The sequence below is a fragment of the Thalassophryne amazonica genome, chromosome 22 (assembly GCF_902500255.1).
Source record: "Thalassophryne amazonica chromosome 22, fThaAma1.1, whole genome shotgun sequence".
Classification (NCBI taxonomy): Eukaryota; Metazoa; Chordata; class Actinopteri; order Batrachoidiformes; family Batrachoididae; genus Thalassophryne; species Thalassophryne amazonica.
This window is the reverse complement of record NC_047124.1, coordinates 6,573,564-6,593,348: the sequence shown is the minus strand read 5'-3', so window position 1 is coordinate 6,593,348 and position 19,785 is coordinate 6,573,564. Positions and strand designations below refer to the sequence as shown.

The following is a 19,785-nucleotide window of genomic DNA, read 5'->3' as shown; positions in this document are numbered from 1 at the left end:
CTGTTAAAAGGGAGTTTTTCCTTCCCACTGTCGCCAAGTGCTTGCTCACAGGGGGTCATTTTGACCGTTGAGGTTTTTCCGTAATTATTGTATGGCTTTGCCTTACAATATAAAGCGCCTTGTTTGTTGTGATTTGGCGCTATATAAATAAAATTGATTTGATTTGATTTGATCTGTCATGACTCTTTGGTCTAGACTCTTGATTGAGACCAGTCGTCTGCCACATCTGTCATGACTCTTTGGTCTAGACTCTTGAATGAGACCAGTTGTCTGCCACATCTGTCATGACTCTTTCGTCTAGACTCTTGATTGAGACCAGTTGTCTGCCACATCTGTCATGGCTCTTAGGTCTAGACTCTTGATTGAGACCAGTCGGCTGCCACATCTGTCATGACTCTTTGGTCTATACTCTTGATTGAGACCAGTCGGCTGCCACATCTGCCATGACTCTTTGGTCTAGACACTTGATTGAGACCAGTCGTCTGCCACATCTGTCATGACTCTTTGGTCTAGACCAGGGGTGGGCAATTAATTTTTACAATGGGCCACATAGGGAACCTGAATTATGTCCGAGGGCCACACCATCGATAACTCGGCTGTCTCCAATTACAAATTTCTTTTACAAAAAATTACCTATTTAATAGCTTCTATAGGTAATTTTTATTATTGTAATATGTAAATATTTTAATATACCTAAATAAACCTCTCTGATTTGCAAAACACAAGCTTGACATTTTTAATATATGTAATAATAATCACAGACCTCATGAGGGCCGGACAGAGACATACAAAGGGCCGCATGTGGCCCCCGGGCCGCAGTTTGCCCAGGTCTGGTCTAAACTCTTGATTGAGACCAGTCGGCTGCCACATCTGTCATGACTCTTTGGTCTAGACTCTTGATTGAGACCAGTCGGCTGCCACATCTGTCATGACTCTTTGGTCCAGACTCTTGATTGAGACCGGTCGTCTGCCACTTCTATCGAGACTCTTGACTGACACCAGTCATATGCCACATCTGCTGCGACTCTTTGGTCTAGACTCTTGACTGAGACTAGTTGTCTGCCACAGCTGTTATGACTCTTTTGTCTAGACTCTTGATTGAGACCAGTCGGCTGCCACATCTGTCATGACTCTTTGATCTAGACTCTTGATTGAGACCAGTCGGCTGCCACATCTGTCATGACTCTTTGATCTAGACTCTTGATTGAGACCAGTCGGCTGCCACATCTGTCATGACTCTTTGATCTAGACTCTTGATTGAGACCAGTCGGCTGCCACATCTGTCATGACTCTTTGATCTAGACTCTTGATTGAGACCAGTCGGCTGCCACATCTGTCATGACTCTTTGATCTAGACTCTTGATTGAGACCAGTCGGCTGCCACATCTGTCATGACTCTTAGGTCTAGACTCTTGATTGAGACCAGTCGGCTGCCACATCTGTCATGACTCTTAGGTCTAGACTCTTGATTGAGACCAGTCGGTTGCCACATCTGTCATGACTCTTAGGTCTAGACTCTTGATTGAGACCAGTCGTCTGCCACATCTGTCATGACTCTTAGGTCTAGACTCTTGATTGAGACCAGTCCTCTGCCACTTCTATCGAGACTCTTGACCGAGACCAGTCATCTGCCACATCTGCCGCGACTCTTTACATAGAAACTGGATATAGGTTGCATTGTTGAGGTGACAGACTCTCCACAGGCATCTCCTGTGACCAAGTTCTTCTCCTTGTGATGTGGTTAAAGTTTAAGATGAGGGTTCCCCAGGCTGATGTACCTTTGGGCTTCACACCAGAGGACCATGTAGACTGTTGGAAACGGCATCTGCAGACCTCATGCTTGTAACCCCTTGGTTGTTGGGGTTCATAGTTGGGTGGATGAACAGACTGATGATTGGATGGACGTACAGGTGGACGGGCAAGTGCTGCTCATCGTTTAGAAATGCTTTGTAACGCACACCTTCTTCAAATGCGCATGGATGTGTGCTGTGATGACTAAGAGATGTTTGACTTCAGTTTCTATGGGCCAAAAAGGAAATGTTAACACAGCAAGTTCTAACATATTTATGAGAAGTCATTACACTGGGGAAAAAGCAGCACACTAACGGCCTGGAGGAAAGGTCACCACAGCTGTGAGCAAGATGATAAACTTTGAGAATATTGCCATCAAGTTGTGTGTGTTTACCTCCGTGTTAAAGGCAGAAAAATATTCTGCCATGAAAATAAAACTGACTGACTGTGTAACAGCTGAAAGGGCATTCAAATCCCTGTTTGGTGTTTTTTGTTTTTTCTGGTGTTTATCTATTTGTCTCTGTAGCCTTCGAGACCTTCCAAAAAACTTCACAACTTCGGCAAGAGGTCCAACTCCATCAAGAGAAGCCTCAACGCTCCGGTGGTCAAGAAGAACTGGCTCTACAAACAGGCACGTCGCTTTCACGCCGTTACACTTTTAGACCCGTGTGCTCACAGTGAGACCAACAGTTTGTGACCTTTAACCTCTGCAGGACAGCACAGGCATGAAGCTGTGGAAGAAGAGGTGGTTTGTTCTGTCGGACATGTGCCTCTTCTATTACCGCGGTGAGGACAAATGCACACACTCTAGTTGTTGCATGATTATGTTCCCCTTCTTTTTATTTCTATGAAAGTGATTGGGGAATGTGCTTCTGGTGGCCTGTTGTAATTACACCTGTGACATCAGTTGCTATCTTCTTTGCCTTTTAGTTTGGTTGTTTCTCAAACTGGTTCTCAAGGGTCAACGAACCTGCACATTTTGCATCTCTACTCAAGCTGATGAGCTCGTTCAGGTGCATCTTCATCCTTGATTGGTTGCACACCTGAATGATCTCATCAGCTTGGGCAGAGATGCAAAATGTGCAGGTTCGGTGACCCCTGAGAACCACAGTTAGTTCATGCTTTTAACAGACTGTTTCCTGTGTCTGATTTCTGTCCATCTCGTAGGAACTCTCAGATAAACACAGACAAGACATTGAGTGTATAAGATGCAGTGTAGAGGACAAACAAGGTTACGTTTTAGAAAACAGTCAGTGTTCGTTGTTTGTGTCTCTTAAACTGTCGAGCGAGATTTTCCCATTACTGAAAATTGACAAATTAGCCGCAGCCTGAGTGCAATCAGCAGCTGCTTTCATGATAAACCCGGGAGAGAAGTTGGATGTTTGTTGGCTGAGCCGCAAAGACTAGACGTCCTTCAGAAAGACGAGGACGTGCTCAACATTTTCGGGTCCTGTTCGTTCCGAATTGTTCTGGGTGGAAGGAAATGATAACGAAACAGAGACACGTCCAGCTGCAGCAAGAGATAAACATTCTCATCCTGCAGGACAGAGCTGCTGGAATGGGTTCTGTGGGTCTGGATCATGTGGAGCTGTAATGGATTCCAGTCATGGTTCCTGCAGGTGGCAGCAACAGACAGTGGTTCAATATCACAGACAGAAGTCCCAGTCTACAGATACTGTTTTATTTAGTGGGAGTCAAAGAAACATTTTTCCTTAATGTGCATTTATTTGGAAAGAAGCGGGACTTGGACTGGGACCCTGGACCTTCTTGCTGTGAGACATCACCGCTAACCGCTGTTACTGACAGAGACGCCTGTCATCCATGACGTGCGTGTGTCTTTGAGTGTCGCTGTGTTGGATTTTAAGGGAAATAAAAGTTGTCCTTTAACTAATGACTCTGAAACGGGATGAATTGAAAGCTGAACGGGACTGACTGGATTTCTAAGCTCAAGTCTTTTTGTGGGATTTGCTTATTTCGTTTAAATCGTTAGTAGTTGTAGCGTTTGTGGTGCAGAAGAAGAACTCACCCCGTAGCAAGAAGGTCAGGGGTTCAAAGTCCACCCATCCCTTATCTTCATGTACACCTGGAGTTGCATCAGAAAGACCATCAGGTGGACAACTGTCTGTGTGTGTCAAAACAGCAGGGGGCGCTGTGTATTCAAACCTCACATGGACCAGGTGCTGGACTGGGTGTTGTGTCGGGCTGAGTGAGGAACCGGAGTGGCTTGGTTTGTGATGGTCCTCACCTGGATCAGGACTAAGATCCTGAGGCTTCCAGTGATTTCCTGGTTGTGCTTGGTTCCACGTAGGTCTATGTGGGTTTGGATGTGTCCGCCTCTGACATGTGGATGTTTCTTCTGTTTTTTTGTTCAGATGAAAAAGAGGACAGCATTCTGGGGAGTATCCTGCTGCCCAGCTTCTACATCTCCATGCTGTCTGTGGACGATCACATCAGTAAAAAATACGCCTTCAAGGTAACCGTGTGTCTCTGTCCTCTGGCTTCATGTCAGTGGACACCAACTGTGACGATAGCGATAATAGTCCAGCTGGTGAAGGGAAAAAATAACTCATTTAAAGGTTTATGAAGTTTTTTGATCACACATGAGGTTTTATGATGAACATGAGTCCAGAGGACATAACGAGTACGTCCAAACACTGATCTGCTAGTATAAAGTAAAAAAATTAAATAATGTACAGAAATTATCACCCACATACTCTGTCTGTCTCTCTGTGTCTGTCTTTGTGTCTTTCTGTCTCTTTGTGTCCCTGTCTGTTTCTCTGTGTCTCTGTCTGTCTGTCTCTTTGTGCCCCTGTCTGTCTCTGTGTCTGTCTTTGTATCCCTGTCTGTCATTCTGTCTCTTTGTGGCCATGTCTCTCTGTGTCTGTCTTTCTATCTCTTTGTGGCCATGTCTCTCTGTGTCTGTCTTTCTATCTCTTTGTGGCCATGTCTCTCTGTGTCTGTCTTTCTGTCTCTTTGTGCCCTTGTTTCTCTGTGTCTCTTTGTGTCCTTGTCTGTTTCTCTGTGTCTTTGTCTGTCTCTGTCTGTCTGTCTCTTTGTCTGTTTCTCTGTGTCCCTGTATGTCTCTGTGTCTGCCTTTCTGTCTCTTTGTGTCCCTGTCTGTTTCTCTGTGTCTCTCTGTCTTTGTGTCCCTGTCTGTCTTTGTGTCTCTTTGTGTCCCTGTCTGTTTCTCTGTGTCTCTCTGTCTTTGTGTCCCTGTCTGTCTTTCTGTCTTTTTGTGATCCTGTCTGTTTCTCTGTGTCCCTGTCTCTGTGTCTGTCTTTCTGTCTCTCTGTGTCCCTGTCTGTCTCCTTGTGTCCCTGTCTCTCTCTGTGTCTGTGTGCCTCTTTGTGTCCCTGTCTGTCTCTGTGTCTGTGTGCCTCTTTGTGTCCCTGTCTGTCTTTCTGTCTCTTTGTGACTCTGTCTGTCTCCCTGGCGGTCTTTTGATTTCGTTCTCTTTAATCAGGCGACTCACCCCAACATGCGGACTTATTATTTCTGCACGGACACCGCCAAAGAGATGGAGTCCTGGATGAAGGTGATGACTGATGCTGCCCTTGTCCACACGGAACCTATCAGAAGGTTGGTGCCCGCTACACGGACACGCCCACAAACCCACATGATGATGTATGATCCCGCCTGCCATCATTCAGAAGCTGAATTCATGAACTAACCCACACACACAGTTCAAATGGGGAAAACAAACAAGACATAAGAAAAATAACTAAAGAGCCCATATTTCTTGGCGGAAAGAAAAGCTGTGACTTTTTCCTGAATGACGACCAACAGTAATGATGTTGAAACTCCATCAAACTCATTTGGACCGTAGATATAAGACAGAAAAGAATAAGGAAACGCTATTAACGGTTCCTTAGAAAAGGCTGCCAGCTACTGCCCTCTTGTGGTTGTTAATTTGAAGTGTTGCTGTGGATTTATTGATGACATCATCAAACAATCAGACATAAATGGCACGTCTTGTACTTTTGTCGTTTTTTTGCTCAGAGTGGACAAGTTAAAAGTAGACCAGCAGACTCCTCATGAACTGAACAATTTACGGAACCACAGAAACCTGACCCAACCTGAGATCCAGAACAACGAACGGAACCGTGAACCTGTGCGCCAGCACTCCCTGTCACGGGCCGATGACAAAAAGCAGAAAGGTGTGGAGAAACATGACTGCCAGAAGGAGCGGGAATACTACACGTTACAGCGAGATGGCGAACGGTACTCACTGAAGAAAGATGGAGTGAGCTACGTGCTTCAGAAGGACGGAGACAAATATCTCCTGCACAAGGATGGAGAGAAGTTCTTGCTGCGGAAGGACGGTGACAGGTACTCCCTGCAGAAAGACGGAGACATGTGTGCTGTTCACAAAGATCTGGAGACGTTCACAGCCCCGAAAAGTAATGAAAAGTACAAACGGATCCCGACGGAGGAGAAATGCACTTTGTCTAAAGAGGAGGAAAAGTATTTGCTCGCAAAGGAGAGAGAGAATTATGCACTGCAGAAATTAGTGGAAAGGCATGCGCTCCAGAACGATGGACAATATGTTCCTCAGAAGGAAGTAAGGAGACAGCTGTCTTTGAAGGAGACGGACAGGTATGGCACCATGACGGACACAGACAGTAAATACGGCACTCTGAAAGAAGTGAAGAAGTACAGCGCCCTCCGAGAAGGCGACAAATACACTCCTTACAGAGAGGCAGAGAAGTATGCCACCATTCGTCAGGGAGGTAAATATGGCCTCCAGTGGGACCTGAGCGCGGACAGGTCCCTCACCAAGATCAGCAGCATCAAACTTCAGCCCGCTCAGGCTGCCGCCATTGCATCTGCAGTGTCAGCTTCCCGCCAGGGCCAGGCTAACCTCGACCCCCATAAGATCGCTCACGTAAACGGTTCCGGAGAGCAGTCCAGGAATTTCAGGCCAGCAGAGACGGATGGCGGGTTGACTGGTGGTGCAACACGGGCTGCTGGCTCAGTGGAGGAGCCAGAGACAGACCTGTCCAGAACGGACTCCACACAGCAGCAGGAGAACTGGAAACGCACGCTCGGGATGAGAGTATCAGATGATGAGAGCAGGAGGTGAGAGCAGGAAATCTATGCAGCTCACATCTCGATCCACAGTGACGTGGTGTAAAAGACCATAACTGGCCTTTCTTAAAAAGTTACAGGTGATTTTTCAAACGCCTTTATAGCTATAGTTTGCGTAAAAATAACCAGGTTTTTGTTTTTATGGTCTAACAAGGTGTTAGTGGATAGAAAAACCAAATGAAATTAAAAAATGAGTTAAAAATTAGTTAATTTTAAAAAAGGCCCGATGCATAACCAAAGAAAGTCCCGATGCCCCCCTCCAAAAAAAAAAAACAACCCAAAAAAAAGGCCTAATGTGTAACCTAAAAAAGTCTTTATACATGACCAAAAAGGCTTGATGCATCCCCCCAAAAGGCATAATGCATGACCAAAATATAGTTTAGATGCATAACCAAAGAATGGCCTGATGCATCGCCGTGCTCCTCGAAAGGCCTAATGCATGACCCAAAAAGGGCCTGATGCATGACCGTGAAAAAGTTTTGATGCATGACCAAAAATAGGCCTGATGCATAACCAAAAAAGGGCCTGATGCATGACCAGAAAAAGGTTTTTATGCATGACCAAAAAAGGCCTAATGCGTAACCTAAAAAAATCTTTATACATGACCAAAAAGGCCTGATGCATCCCCCACAAAAGGCATAATGCATGACCGAAAAAGGGCCTGATGCATGACCATGAAAAAGTTTTGATGCATGACCAAAAAAGGGCCTGATGCATGACCAGAAAAGGGCCTGATGCATGACCAAAAAAGGGCCTGATGCATGACCAAAAAAAAGGCCTGATGCATGACCAAAAATAGGACTAATGCATTACCAAAAACTTTTTTTATGCATGACCCATAAAAAGGCCTGATGCATGACCCAAAAAAAGTTTTGATGCATGACCGAAAATAAGGCCTGATGCATAATCAGGTCCTCAGTTGCTTTAATCCATCAGAAATAAAGCAATTTTGAGTTCATTTCCGCTGCTCGCAGAGTACTGCCGGGGGCATCAGAGTGACCTACATCACTTTATCAGAGCTGCTTTTTACTGTGCATTTGTTAAAATGTAACTGTTAAAAACCACACTTAAACTTCCACACACTTTTTTCAAAAACATTTTAAAGACTATGCTGATTTAGTTGAGCACAGGGCAAAAAGAGGTGTGTTGCTGCAAACTTTCAGGGTCAGTGAGGTCATTCAAACCCAGCAGAGGTCTGATTTCTGAGTGCTATTTTTATCCTCCAGCATCACCTCGTACCAGACTTTGCCCAGAAACATGCCCAGCCACCGTGCCCAGATGGTACCCCGTTACCCTGAGGGTTATCGCACGCTGCCCCGCAACAGCATGATGAGGCCCGACAGCATCTGCGGCGTGGCGGGGTCTGCGTATGACCGCGCCCTCAATCCTGCCTCCACCCTCACCACGGCAGAGAAGAGGAGGTCGATGAGAGACGACACCATGTGGCAGCTCTACGAGTGGCAGCAAAGGCAGGCCTTCTCCAGGCAAAGTCTGGCTCTGCCACCAGGTCCCGCCTCCAGCACATGGCTCCCACAGGATGACCAGCTAGCCCCGCCCACATCCAGACAGCTCACATTAATCAAATCAAACCGAATTCATGTCAAACTCAAAAGAATAGGAAGTGTCTGTGCACTGACGCAAACAATTCACAGTTGCTGGATGTGGGTGTGGCTTTCTGTATTATAGGGTGCAATGCATGCTGGTCATTGTAGGATTTTGAAGTCATGCATGTCTTCTCTGATCATTGACTTTAAAACATTATAAACATGCATTGGTGTGTCTCTTTGTGCAGCTGCGGGTCACTATGGCACCCTGCCCGTCACCAAGACGACGCGCCACCTCTCTGAACACACCGTGGTCCAGTCGATCCCCACGTCGCCATCTCACGGCTCGCTGGCTCTCTACGGCACCTTCTCTCCTCCACGCCAGCAGCTCGCTCACAACCCCAGCCCCCAGTCTGACCTGTCCTCACCCGTCTTCTTGGAAGACACCACACTGGACCGCCGCCAAAGACCACATCTCATCAAGGTCAGTATCAACCGGATACAACCAGCTTTGTTGTAAACATTCAGGGAAAAAAAAGAGATCCAGGTTTCCTCTCGGTGGTGCTGTTTTAGTTTTAGAGAATGTGTCTGTGCTGAACTGTCTGACAGTGAAATGTGTGATTGTCCTGCAGCACGGCTGCGCCCCCCCAGACCGTCGATCTGTCACAGCGGCTGTTCCCGCTCAGAGCATCACGCCACAGTCGCTGCAGGGAAAGACGGTGAGAATCGTCCAGTTTTTTGTTTTTTTTTATTGTCCCATCAGACTTGAACTTGGGTTTGTTAGCAGATGAAGGTGCTGAACCTCAATTAGACGTGTCCTCTTTGTCGTCATGTCTGTGTTCTGATAAACGCACATCCGTGACCCAGATAAGTAGCACGATATGAATGAATGTCTGATTTTTATTTATTTATTTTTTTAAATCAGAATAAATGTGACGGCGGTTAAACTAAATTATAGCAGCTCTTCTTCTCTGCTCTTTGCAGCCCGAGGAGCTGACCCTGCTGCTGATCAAACTCCGCCGGCAGCAGGCGGAGCTCAACAGTCTGCGGGAGCACACAGTGGCGCAACTGATGGCCCTGGGCATGGAGGGGCCCAACGTCAAGGTCAGTCGTGAAACTCAAAACTGTCCACCCAGAGGCTGCAGAGGGGGTCATCTCCTTAAATCTATGACTAGCCCGTTACTTTTCTGTTTTGTGACGTTACTTTCAAGTCCCCTGGATGACTCGTCCCCTCCTTTAATCAGACAGAGTGGTCATGTCACCCACATACTGAATGGAGGTGATATCGTTCTGGGTGGAGAGTTTAAAATGTTTGTATGTGCCCCTGCTAGCTGATCCACGCAGACTTTCAGGACTCCACTTCGTCCAGTACGGTGGCCTTGCAGGGGTTAACTGGCTTCATGTCTCCTCTGGGTTACAATGGCATTTTGAAGGAGTGTCTCTGCTCAGTTGGTTGAACCTGGCATGGAACCCATTGAGGTTATCTGGGTGGGTGGTGCCCCTGCTCTCTGTCCGGACCATATTCCTGTTTGTAATTAGTTCCAGCTTGGATCCCCTTCCACATACTGCATGTGTTGTTATCGCGGAGGCAGTGCTCACATTTGTGGGAATACGCCTGCTGGTTAGCCTTGATGGTATTTTGTAGCTCACATCAGGCCTGTTTACGCTCCGAGATCCTCTCCCCCCCCCCCCCCCCCCCCCCCCCCAACGACTCTTCACTATGTGCGTGTGCCCTCAATGAGAAGTGTGACCATCATATTGATAAGGAGCAGGATGGCACTGCAGTTGATGAGGTGTGGAAATATCAGTTTAATTTATTGTGGATATACCACAGGCATTAAAGGTCTCCATCACTGTGACAGAATTCCATCAATTGGGCTGCCAAAAGACAAGGTTCGCGCTAACGCAAAATTAAGGCGGGGCACAAGATATAAAATTTACCATGTTCAAAACTTTCACAAATGGATTTTTTTTTTGAATGTTTGTTTTATTTTTGTCATTTCTCCTGGCAACGAGTCCCTGTCTTTTCCTGTCAGGCCTTTGTCAGAGGTCTCAGACGGATTCCAGAAAGGGTCAAGAGGGTTTAGGTTTTCTTTGTAACCACCCATTCCACCAGGTGATTTCACTGATTAACTGATTTGATCTGCTCAAAGTGATGTTAGTCAGTGGAACCATCTGGTGGAGTGGGTGGTTGCAAAGAAAGTCTGCACCCTCTTGGCCCTTTCTGGAATCAGTTTGACACCTCTGCCTGTGGGGGGGGGGGTTTGAGTGTGTCACAGCACACAAAAAGGAGAGTTTTACAAACATGTTTTTAAAGTTTCTTTTCTTTCAAGTGGTCTGAGTGTCCTCGCTGTGGTTAAACTAAAAGCACAACTGCAGTCCCGTGACGCATAACAATAAACACTAAAAAACACAAAAGTTTTTTTTTTTAATCCAAAATCCATCTAAAATCTCTTTCTGGGGATGGCATGATGTAAATGCGCTAATAAAGGTCCAAAAGATGTAAGTCTAATAGGTACAAGAACTCTTTTGGTAGGTTTCTAAACACTATCACGTGAGTGTTTTTAACTAGTTTTTCTTTTTATTTTATGTTGCATTATTATGTCTCTTGTTTGGGGAGTTTTCATGCCGTATTTAAGCTCATGTTATGTTTAAGTCTACGTATGTATGATGTGTTCTATCTGCTGGCTGCACAACAAAGACACCTAATACCTAAAGCGTTCTTACTTCTCAGTCAGGTCGCGCTTTCCACATAAATACACAAATTCCTGATGGTTCTACTCAGACTGCAAACCAGGGACACATTGAGTCAGGTTATTTTTGCTCTAGCCCCTGATAATTTATTAGTATTTGATGATCACATTTTCTCCTGTGCTCGTCAGATGTTCCCATCTTAGAGTCCGTTTTTATTGTCCACTCCTTCCTGAAGAATTTCTCTTTGCTGCTTTTCTTTCCATCCCTATAAAATGTCTCTTCTCCTCCTTATTCCTTCTTTCTCCTCCTTCTACTGCTTCCTTTCTTCTTCTTCTTCTTGCAACTGCTGCAGACTGATGTTCTTTGCCATCACCTCCAGAGGAACCTTATGTACCTGGAGAAGCAGGTGAGAACTCATTTCTGAACCAAAATACTACATTTAAATTTTTCTCTGACTCTTCATTTTCTTCTTTTTTTTCCTCTGTTCTGAACAAACTGTCACAACTGTCTCGACTTTGATTTCGCTGACTTTAGCACATTAAAATGAAAATCGATTACCAGTCTGTTATCTGAATGACTTATCGGTGAGGGGCGTGGTGTGATGTTTGCACTTTGTATTTGGAGAATTTTTCTTTTTTGTGGTCACCATTTGTTCCCAGAGTAATATTGGTGGGAAAACAGTTCTCAGAGATTTTGAAAACAAATAAAGTGGAAATGGTGATGATATTCTGTAGTAATTGGAGACTAAATTCTGTGGTTCTTTTGTTGGAATAAAGCTGGTCACCAGGTAACTAGCAGGTTCCGTCTACACTGTGGAAGAGTTTTTGCTTTTCGCAGCTCTCTAGTCTTTGAGTTGATGTATTCATTTAAGAAGAACCTGCAGTCTGAAAGCTAGAGCTAAAACCAAGCGTACAGATTTAGAACTTCAAGAAGGATGATAAGAAACATCTGCCAGTCACATGTTCCAGTAAACTTGCTCGCCCAAACATTGGGTGCTTTGATGCGATGATCCTTTGAGATGAGTGGAATCTGTTGGCTGTGAATTTCTGGTCCACGTCTTCAGGGTCCTTGTGCTTCCTGTCTTAGTATATGATTGTCAGACTTGGACTCTAACCAGTGACCTTATGCCTGGGTGTCTTTGGTACCAGGTCTCTGGGGGGATCCTTGGTTCCAGCTGGAATGATTTTGTGTCAAATTAACAACTACTTAGTGAGACTCAGATGAGGAGGATCACTGACATTCTGAGGGAACATCAGCACATTTTGTCCACGTGGTGCGTTTCTCTGGATGTGAACCAGCATGCAGGTGTCTGTTGAGGATCCCAGTGGCTGAAGAAAGCCAAGGACATGCCCATGTTTCTCCTGGCTGTAGCAGACAGATGGTTTCTTTGGGGAGGTGGAGATGGACCAGTTGTCTGACAGCTGCTTGAGGTCCACTTTTGCATCAGGATAATAGTCCACATCTTCTGGGTTCATGTTCATTCACTGCTCTTTCAGCTTTGAAGGACCTTAAAGCCACAGTCCTTCACACTTCTAGCCACCTGTTATTGTTTTTGTTTGCAATAAGTGATCGTTGACAAGTAAAACCATAAGACTGACTCTGGTCTCAAGTCAGGTCCATATGAACTTTATTAGACTTTAGGTGTCTTTGAGCTGCTGGAATGCTTTTATTGTGAAAGGTGTGCAGAAAGTCTGTGAGCCTTAACTACACAGAAAAAGAATGGATCAGTGAAAGGCTGAATGTGCAGGGTTCTGATGTGGCGTAGAAGGCCACGCCCACTCGGGCTGATGTGTTATTGCATTTTTGTGTTCTCTTCCTCCTCGGTGCTCCGCTAGAAAAAGGAGAACGAGCCGCTAATCTTCATGATTCACACTATGATCGAGAACTCGGCACCACGGCCGCAACTCTACCAGCAAGTAAGGTGCCCGGCAGGTTCTGGCTCAAGTCCCAGTCCAAGTCTACCAATCCACAGTTTGTCTAAACCATTTGTTTAACCTGCAGAAAGTCGCTGTGGGTTCACAATGACTTTTTTCTCCGCTATAGCCGTTAAAGTTTCTGGCATAAAGTGAGATTAACCTAAAGATGGAGAGACTTGAGTCAGATCTTCACCTCCTTCATCAGGAAGTCACACTGTCTCATTTCATTTTTTTTGTTTGATGCTGTTGGTCCATGGATCCTTCTCCATCACCGCCTCAGTGTCACCATGGAAACATCAGATCAGCTTTCATGTATTTGTTTTAAACATGAGGTCTACATTTATTTATTTATTTATTTATTTTCATCGATACACTTTTACGTGTGTTGTTGTTTAAGTGTGATATTATTGGTCACTGCTCACACGCTCTTTGGTGTCGATTTGAGATTTAATTACGATGCTTGGGCGACTTTGCTGCGGAAGGACTCGGAGACGTTCAGTCGACAGATATGTCGACAGATCAGCGCTAATGCACTAAATGTGTGCGTGAAACCAGTGACGTCATGTTTGCGGGTGTGTTTGGTGTTATTTACATGAATTTTAAAAAATGTACAAACTCGTGCACGGAGCAGTTCTGTGCTTTAGTCAAAGCTTCAAAATGTGAAGTTTTGTACTTCCTCCTCATGTTCTGTTTTCATGTTTTGAAAAAAATTTGGCTTCAGGTGTGACTGAGCATCATAAACAACATTTGGCATGTTTTATCTGCGAGTTTCAGCTCAGGTAAAAAATTAACCCTTATTATAGAATAAATGATGTGGAGTTCATCCCTTCATACACTCACTCTCTCATCCTGGAGTGAATGAAAAGTTTATGAACATTCTTTACCAAAATGTCACTGTAGTTTCTCAGGGAAAAAAAACAAACAAAAAAAAACTGCAGCCGTGGGTTAAAACCTTCCAACAGCGACCTTTGACCACCTGAAAGGGTTATATAGAAAGTGAACCTGTGAGGTCATCACACTGCGCAGTAACTGTCTTGATTTCATGAGTCATAATTAAAATGATGTTTCTGATAATCGATTAAACTACAGAGAGCGGCCCCGATGACTTTTAGCGCAGTTGTTCACGTATGTTGTGGGCGCCCCCTGCTGTCCTTCTGAGTGTACGCCTTCATTACAGGTCAAAACGGAAGAATACAAAGATGACTCCATCATCCAGCGGACGGAGGACATGGACACAGACGTAAGACTACAGTGTCCAGTCAAACGTGCTGCTAAAGTCGATGAATCGACTCAGAGTGTGTGTGTGTGTGTGTGTGTGTGTGTGTGTGTGTGTGTGTGTGTGTGTGTGTGTGTGTGTGTGTGTGTGTGTGTGTGTGTGTGTGTGTGTGTGTGTGTGTGTGTGTCTTTCAGACCAAACTGAGTCGACTCTGCGAGCAGGACAAGGTGGTGAGGATGCAGGAGGACAAACTGCAGCAGCTGCACCGTGAAAAGGTCTGCATGCATATGTGTAAGAGGGTGTGTGTGTGTGTGTGTGTGTGTGTGTGTGTGTGTGTGTGTGTGTGTGTGTGTGTGTGTGTGTGTGTGTGTGTGTGTGTGTGTGTGTGTGTGTGTGTGTGTGAGAGAGAGAGAGACAGGTTGCATGATATTGTCTGTGCATACATATACACGTGTGCACAATAAGCAACTGTGTGTGTGTGTGTGTGTGTGTGTGTGTGTGTGTGTGTGTGTGTGTGTGTGTGTCACAGGACACCCTGGAGACGGCGCTGTTGTCTGCCAGTCAGGAGCTCAATGCACGAGGCTCCGCCCCCGCGGCCACGCAGAACCTCATCCAGCAGCGGGACGTCCTGCAGAGCGGCCTGCTGAGCACCTGTAGAGAGCTGTCCCGAGTCAGCGCTGTGAGTCCGACCTCACAAAGTAAAACAGACCGTAATCACAGACCATTTGTCAGGAATTATAAATAAAAAAGACCTTGAAGTTTAGCTTCTAAAGAGAGAATGTGTCTGTCTTTTGATGGGGGGGGATCCTCCTGGGATTTCTGCTCTTCATTAAAGCAGTCATATTTATTTTATGTGCTTTTCATTATTCTTCAAATAACAGTATTCATGTAGTTAAAATGAAAGCAATTCATTCATCCACCAAATTGACTGCAAGACGGCATCAGACACACACACATCTACAATGTAAGCAGTGTCATCTACACAGAGACTAAGCCTGATGAAAACTTCGTTAGTGTCACACCAACGCTGCAGTGTGAACCCAAACTGACGTGTAATAACATGAACCTTGATTTGGACCCATGTTGTCATGGTTACAGGAGCTGGAGCGCTCTTGGAACGAGTATGACCGACTGGAATCTGACGTCACGCTGACTAAATCTAATCTGTTGGAGCAGCTGGAGGCTCTGGGCAGCCCACAGGTCTCTCTCTCTCTCTTTCACTCACACACACACACACACACACAGGTTGTAGAGTACTGAACTGCCTTGTGAACTGTATGTGACCTCAGACAGAACCTCCAAGCCAGCGGCACATCCAGATCCAGAAGGAGCTGTGGAGGATCCAGGACGTGATGGAGGCTCTGGCCAAAACCAAAGTCCAGCGGAGCACAGACAGCAGTGAGTCCTCAGCCGCGTCAGGTCTGCCTCTGGTGAATGACAGCAGTGAGGGGTGTTTATGTCCTTTTGTTAATTTTTTTAAAAAAGTGCAGCTTTTGATACTAATGATCTTTATTGCTGGGCAGACTTACAGTTTGTACAACAATATCGCATCCAAAATCCTCTGTGGTGCAATATGGGGTATCTCAGGGTTCTGTTCTGGGACCTTTTGTTTTCATTTTATATTGTAGCTTTTCGGCAGACACTCATCCATATTGGATCTGCATGGTTCAGAATGCTTTAACACGTCTGTAGATGTTTCTGCTTGTGACAAGTGTTTATGTCCCTCAGGTTTTCCTGCTTCCAGGCCTCTGTCCAGCCTTCAGAAGAACGAGGTACAGCAGAACCTGCATGCGCTTCACACATTTGTCAGCTGAGGTTTGGAATTCTCTCTTGTAGATATTGTGACCATAACTTGAGAATCAAAATTAAATTGAGGTAATTATCTCACTGTGTAAATCAGAGGAACAGAGGTGCTGAATGATGAAAGTGCTGGAATTTGGAAAAAAACACTTAAGTATTTTTATATTCGATTTGTTTATGTCAAATATTTTCACCGGCGAGAGAAGCGTAATCAGCTGGTTTGGAGTGAGTCGACTCTTAACTGTTAACAGGCAGTCGCCCTGCTGACGCTGGGTTCCTTCAAAGAGGGCGACTGTGTTCCGCCACGCCCGCCCCTCCCTCAGTACTATGACTCAGAGTGCTCCTCCCACCACGCTCAGTCCAGCGCCCGCCTGCCTCCTCCCACATACCGCCCTGAGGACCGCAAGCCCACCTGCAGGAACGGGGCTCACAGCGTAAGCCCGCTGAATGTTGGCCCCTCCCCTCTTCATTCCATCTCAACGTTTTGTGCGCTCACATTCATTTTCATCGTCTTAGACTCGCCCTCGTCCCACATCATCCTGATTTAAAGGGGTCATGTTGTTTTAAATCACCTTTTATTGACCTTTTGTAGTTAAGAAGCCAGATTACAAGATTACACCTTTGTGCATTTTAATCTGTAGATGGAAATACCTTGATTTTACCCCAAAGAATTCTCTAACTTCTACATAATTAAAAAAAATAAATCCACATGATCATCATGGGAACCACTCTGGACCTGCTTTAGAACTCTGCTTGCTGATGTTTGAACCCTGGCAGTGTGTATTGGAACCTTCAGTCTTCACACTCGTCTTCCTCACAGCAAGCTCCAGATTACCGGCTGTATAAGAGTGAGCCCGAGCTGACTACAGTGAAGGAGGAAGTGGACGAGGTCAACACCGAGGACAAGACAGAGATATCTGTGGAGGCTAAAGAGGCTGCAGCCTCTAAAGGTACCTTCCATGTCCACCTCTGGACCCTCACAGGAAATGATGGAAGCTTCCATGGAAAAATGCTGGTGTTTTTTTGTTTTGTTTTTTAATCTAATGTTCTGTTTTCTTCGATGTGCATCTGTCTTCTGTCCAACAGTTCCGTCTTACCATGTGGGCATTGTTCCTTCCAGGACCAAATCACCCAAGAAGCCCCCTGAGTCGTCCACCATCGCCTCCTACGTTACGCTGAGGAAGACGAAAAAACCAGAGTCCAGATTTGTAAGTTTGCTCATAACATCACGATAACCAACTAACTAACCACAAGGACAAAGAATGAGGTGATTTCAAATGGGTGGCTAAGAGTCTCTGAAGTCACACAGAATTAACACTGTGAGACTTATTGTGTCCAGGATCGTCCCAGAAGTGCAGTGGATCAGTTCGGATTTGGAGAGCGGGAAGTGGGCAGAACCAGGATGAGCCTGGAAGAGCAGCTGGAGAGGATGAGGAGAAACCAAGAGGCTTCCTCACTCAGAGAGAAGAAGAGAGAAACGCCGTCCCGCTCGCCGTCCTTCAACAAAGACCAACCCTTTCCCATCCTGCAGGTATAACTGCACTAGGAACTGATCGGGCCTTTGTCTGGGATGCTGCCTTGGTGTTGAGGGGTTAAAAACATGGTCTGGGCTTTGTGGGGGGTGTCAGCCTTGTCCTGGATAGTTTAGGCCTTGACAGCAACACTGGACTGTGAACTTCATGACTGGTGGCTCTGTGTGTTGGCAGAACCAGGTCCAGGCAGGAGGACCGTGCTCGAACCCAGACTTGGACTCGGCACTGCAGCAAGTGAAGGGGTCTGTCCTGGAGGAGAGTGGGACGGCTGCTACGACACATACACAGACGTCCTCACAGGTTCATGGTGTCATATTTATTTCAGTCTGTGTTTGAGCTTTAAAGGCATATTTCTGTTGATTACTGGAAACACAAACACAAGAAACAACAGAAACACAAACCTGCACCATGATTACACCCGAAGGAGATTTTTTTTTTTTCTTCCATCATGCCGATCACTGTACAAGTGTTCAACAGCCTAAAATACTCATGATACTGTAATATAGGTAGTAGTTCTGTGTCAGTCTGATCCTGTCAGATCTCAGAAGGTAAGCAGTGCAGGATCTGGTTAGTACTTGGATGGGAGACGTCTTTGGAACACCAGCAGCTGTGTGTGTTTCTCCAGGTTACACTGGAGTTGCGTCAGGAAGGGCATCTGGCATAAAACGTGTGCTAAATACAAATACGGATCAGGCTGTATCTGCTGTGGTGACCCTGGGGGGGAACAGGAGCAGCTGAATGAACAACAACAACAATTGTAATATAGGTGGTAGTGGGTTAGCTGCTTGGGTTTGATCTGGAATTAGTGGCTGAAGGTGGTTCTCTAGTTGGATTTAACCTGGAATAGTGGTGGTAGGTGGTTAGCTGCTTGGGTTTTATGTGAAATAGTAGCTGTAGTGGGTTAGCTGGTTGGTTTTGACCTGGAATCGTGGCAGAAGGTGGTTTCCTGGTTGGTTTTGACCTGGAATAGTGGCTGTAGGTTGCTGGCTGGTTGGATTTTATATGGAATTGTGGCTGTAGGTAGTTAGGTGTTTGGGTTTGACCTGGAAGTGTCCTTTTGTTTCCTGTCTTTTGTCTAGTCTGTGTCTTGTTGTAGTAGTTAGTGACCCATATGTAATGTAGTCTGTTGTTGTATTGAAAGCTCCTGTGATGTTTGTGTGTTTTTACTGAAAATTGTTTAATTTTTATAGTCTGTCAGGGACTATAGATGGAAATTAGCCCATGGCTATAATCTGACATATTTACACTTTATGTGTTCATTAATATGTATTGTCTCATTTAAATAAATAAATGAAATGAATTGTTGCTGTAGGTGGTTAGCTGGTTGGTTTTGTCCTGGAATAGTGACTGAAGGTGGTTTCCTGGTTGGTTTTGACCTGGAATAATGACTGACGGTGGTTTCCTGGTTGGTTTTGACCTGGAATAATGACTGATGGTGGTTTCCTGGTTGGTTTTGACCTGGAATAGTGGCTGTAGGTTGCTGGCTGGTTGGGTTTTATATGAAATTGTGGCTGTAGGTGGTTAGCTGGTTGGTTTTGACCTGGAATAGTGACTGAAGGTTGTTTCCTGGTTGGTTTTGACCTGGAATAATGACTGATGGTGGTTTCTTGGTTGGTTTTGACCTGGAATAGTGGCTGTAGGTTGCTGGCTGGTTGGGTTTTATATGGAATTGTGGCTGTAGGTGGTTAGCTGGTTGGTTTTGACCTGGAATAGTGACTGAAGGTGGTTTCCTGGTTGGTTTTGACCTGGAATTGTGGTTGTAGGTGGTTAGCTGTTTGGTTTTGACCTGGAATAGTGGCGGGACAGCAACAGTGTTAATTCTACTGACACTAAGTACTTTTCTAACGAAGATGTCTGTGTGTTTCAACAGGGTGAAAGTCACCCCGCGGTGATTGTGGACCTGAACACAGAGCATCAGCTCGTGGAAACAGGGAACCTTCAAACCTTTGAAGAAGACCAAAGCAGAGAGCCAGATGTGACCCCAAGCGACAACAGGTGTGTTGTCACGGTGATGAAGCAGCTGCCATCTGACCGTGCAGTAAAAAAAAAAAAAAAAAAAGGCTAAAATGATAGAATGATTGATTGACAGCGTTCTTCGACCCCACGTTGGTTCACAGCCATGTCAAAGATTTGATCTTTTGACCTTTCACTCTTTTTTACCTGCATTCCATTGAGCTTATTATTAGTTGAGAGAAAAAATGATT

At 45.4% G+C, this 19,785-nt stretch overlaps 1 protein-coding gene across 11 annotated transcripts in view; it reads left to right on the top strand.

The window, feature by feature from the left end:
• LOC117503849 (pleckstrin homology domain-containing family A member 5-like) overlaps positions 1-19,785 on the top strand; it is a 63,242-nt gene that overhangs the window by 41,711 nt on the left and 1,746 nt on the right. For 5 of the 11 annotated variants that reach the window (XM_034163111.1, XM_034163110.1, XM_034163112.1 and 2 more), the window contains 23 exons: positions 2,318-2,422; positions 2,505-2,577; positions 4,164-4,264; positions 5,255-5,370; positions 5,791-6,870; positions 8,106-8,386; positions 8,672-8,907; positions 9,056-9,142; positions 9,408-9,527; positions 11,470-11,523; positions 12,953-13,033; positions 14,211-14,273; positions 14,444-14,524; positions 14,779-14,928; positions 15,348-15,449; positions 15,539-15,647; positions 15,978-16,021; positions 16,301-16,483; positions 16,870-16,999; positions 17,136-17,257; positions 17,389-17,580; positions 17,756-17,881; positions 19,452-19,576. In XM_034163111.1, the coding sequence (XP_034019002.1) occupies positions 2,318-2,422; positions 2,505-2,577; positions 4,164-4,264; positions 5,255-5,370; positions 5,791-6,870; positions 8,106-8,386; positions 8,672-8,907; positions 9,056-9,142; positions 9,408-9,527; positions 11,470-11,523; positions 12,953-13,033; positions 14,211-14,273; positions 14,444-14,524; positions 14,779-14,928; positions 15,348-15,449; positions 15,539-15,647; positions 15,978-16,021; positions 16,301-16,483; positions 16,870-16,999; positions 17,136-17,257; positions 17,389-17,580; positions 17,756-17,881; positions 19,452-19,576 (3,761 nt within the window). Of the gene's footprint in view, positions 1-2,317; positions 2,423-2,504; positions 2,578-4,163; positions 4,265-5,254; positions 5,371-5,790; positions 6,871-8,105; positions 8,387-8,671; positions 8,908-9,055; positions 9,143-9,210; positions 9,388-9,407; positions 9,528-11,469; positions 11,524-12,952; positions 13,034-14,210; positions 14,274-14,443; positions 14,525-14,778; positions 14,929-15,347; positions 15,450-15,538; positions 15,648-15,977; positions 16,022-16,300; positions 16,484-16,869; positions 17,000-17,135; positions 17,258-17,388; positions 17,581-17,755; positions 17,882-19,451; positions 19,577-19,785 lie in introns of those variants that run through there. The other 6 variants (XM_034163120.1, XM_034163115.1, XM_034163113.1 and 3 more) reach the window with 5 other exon arrangements.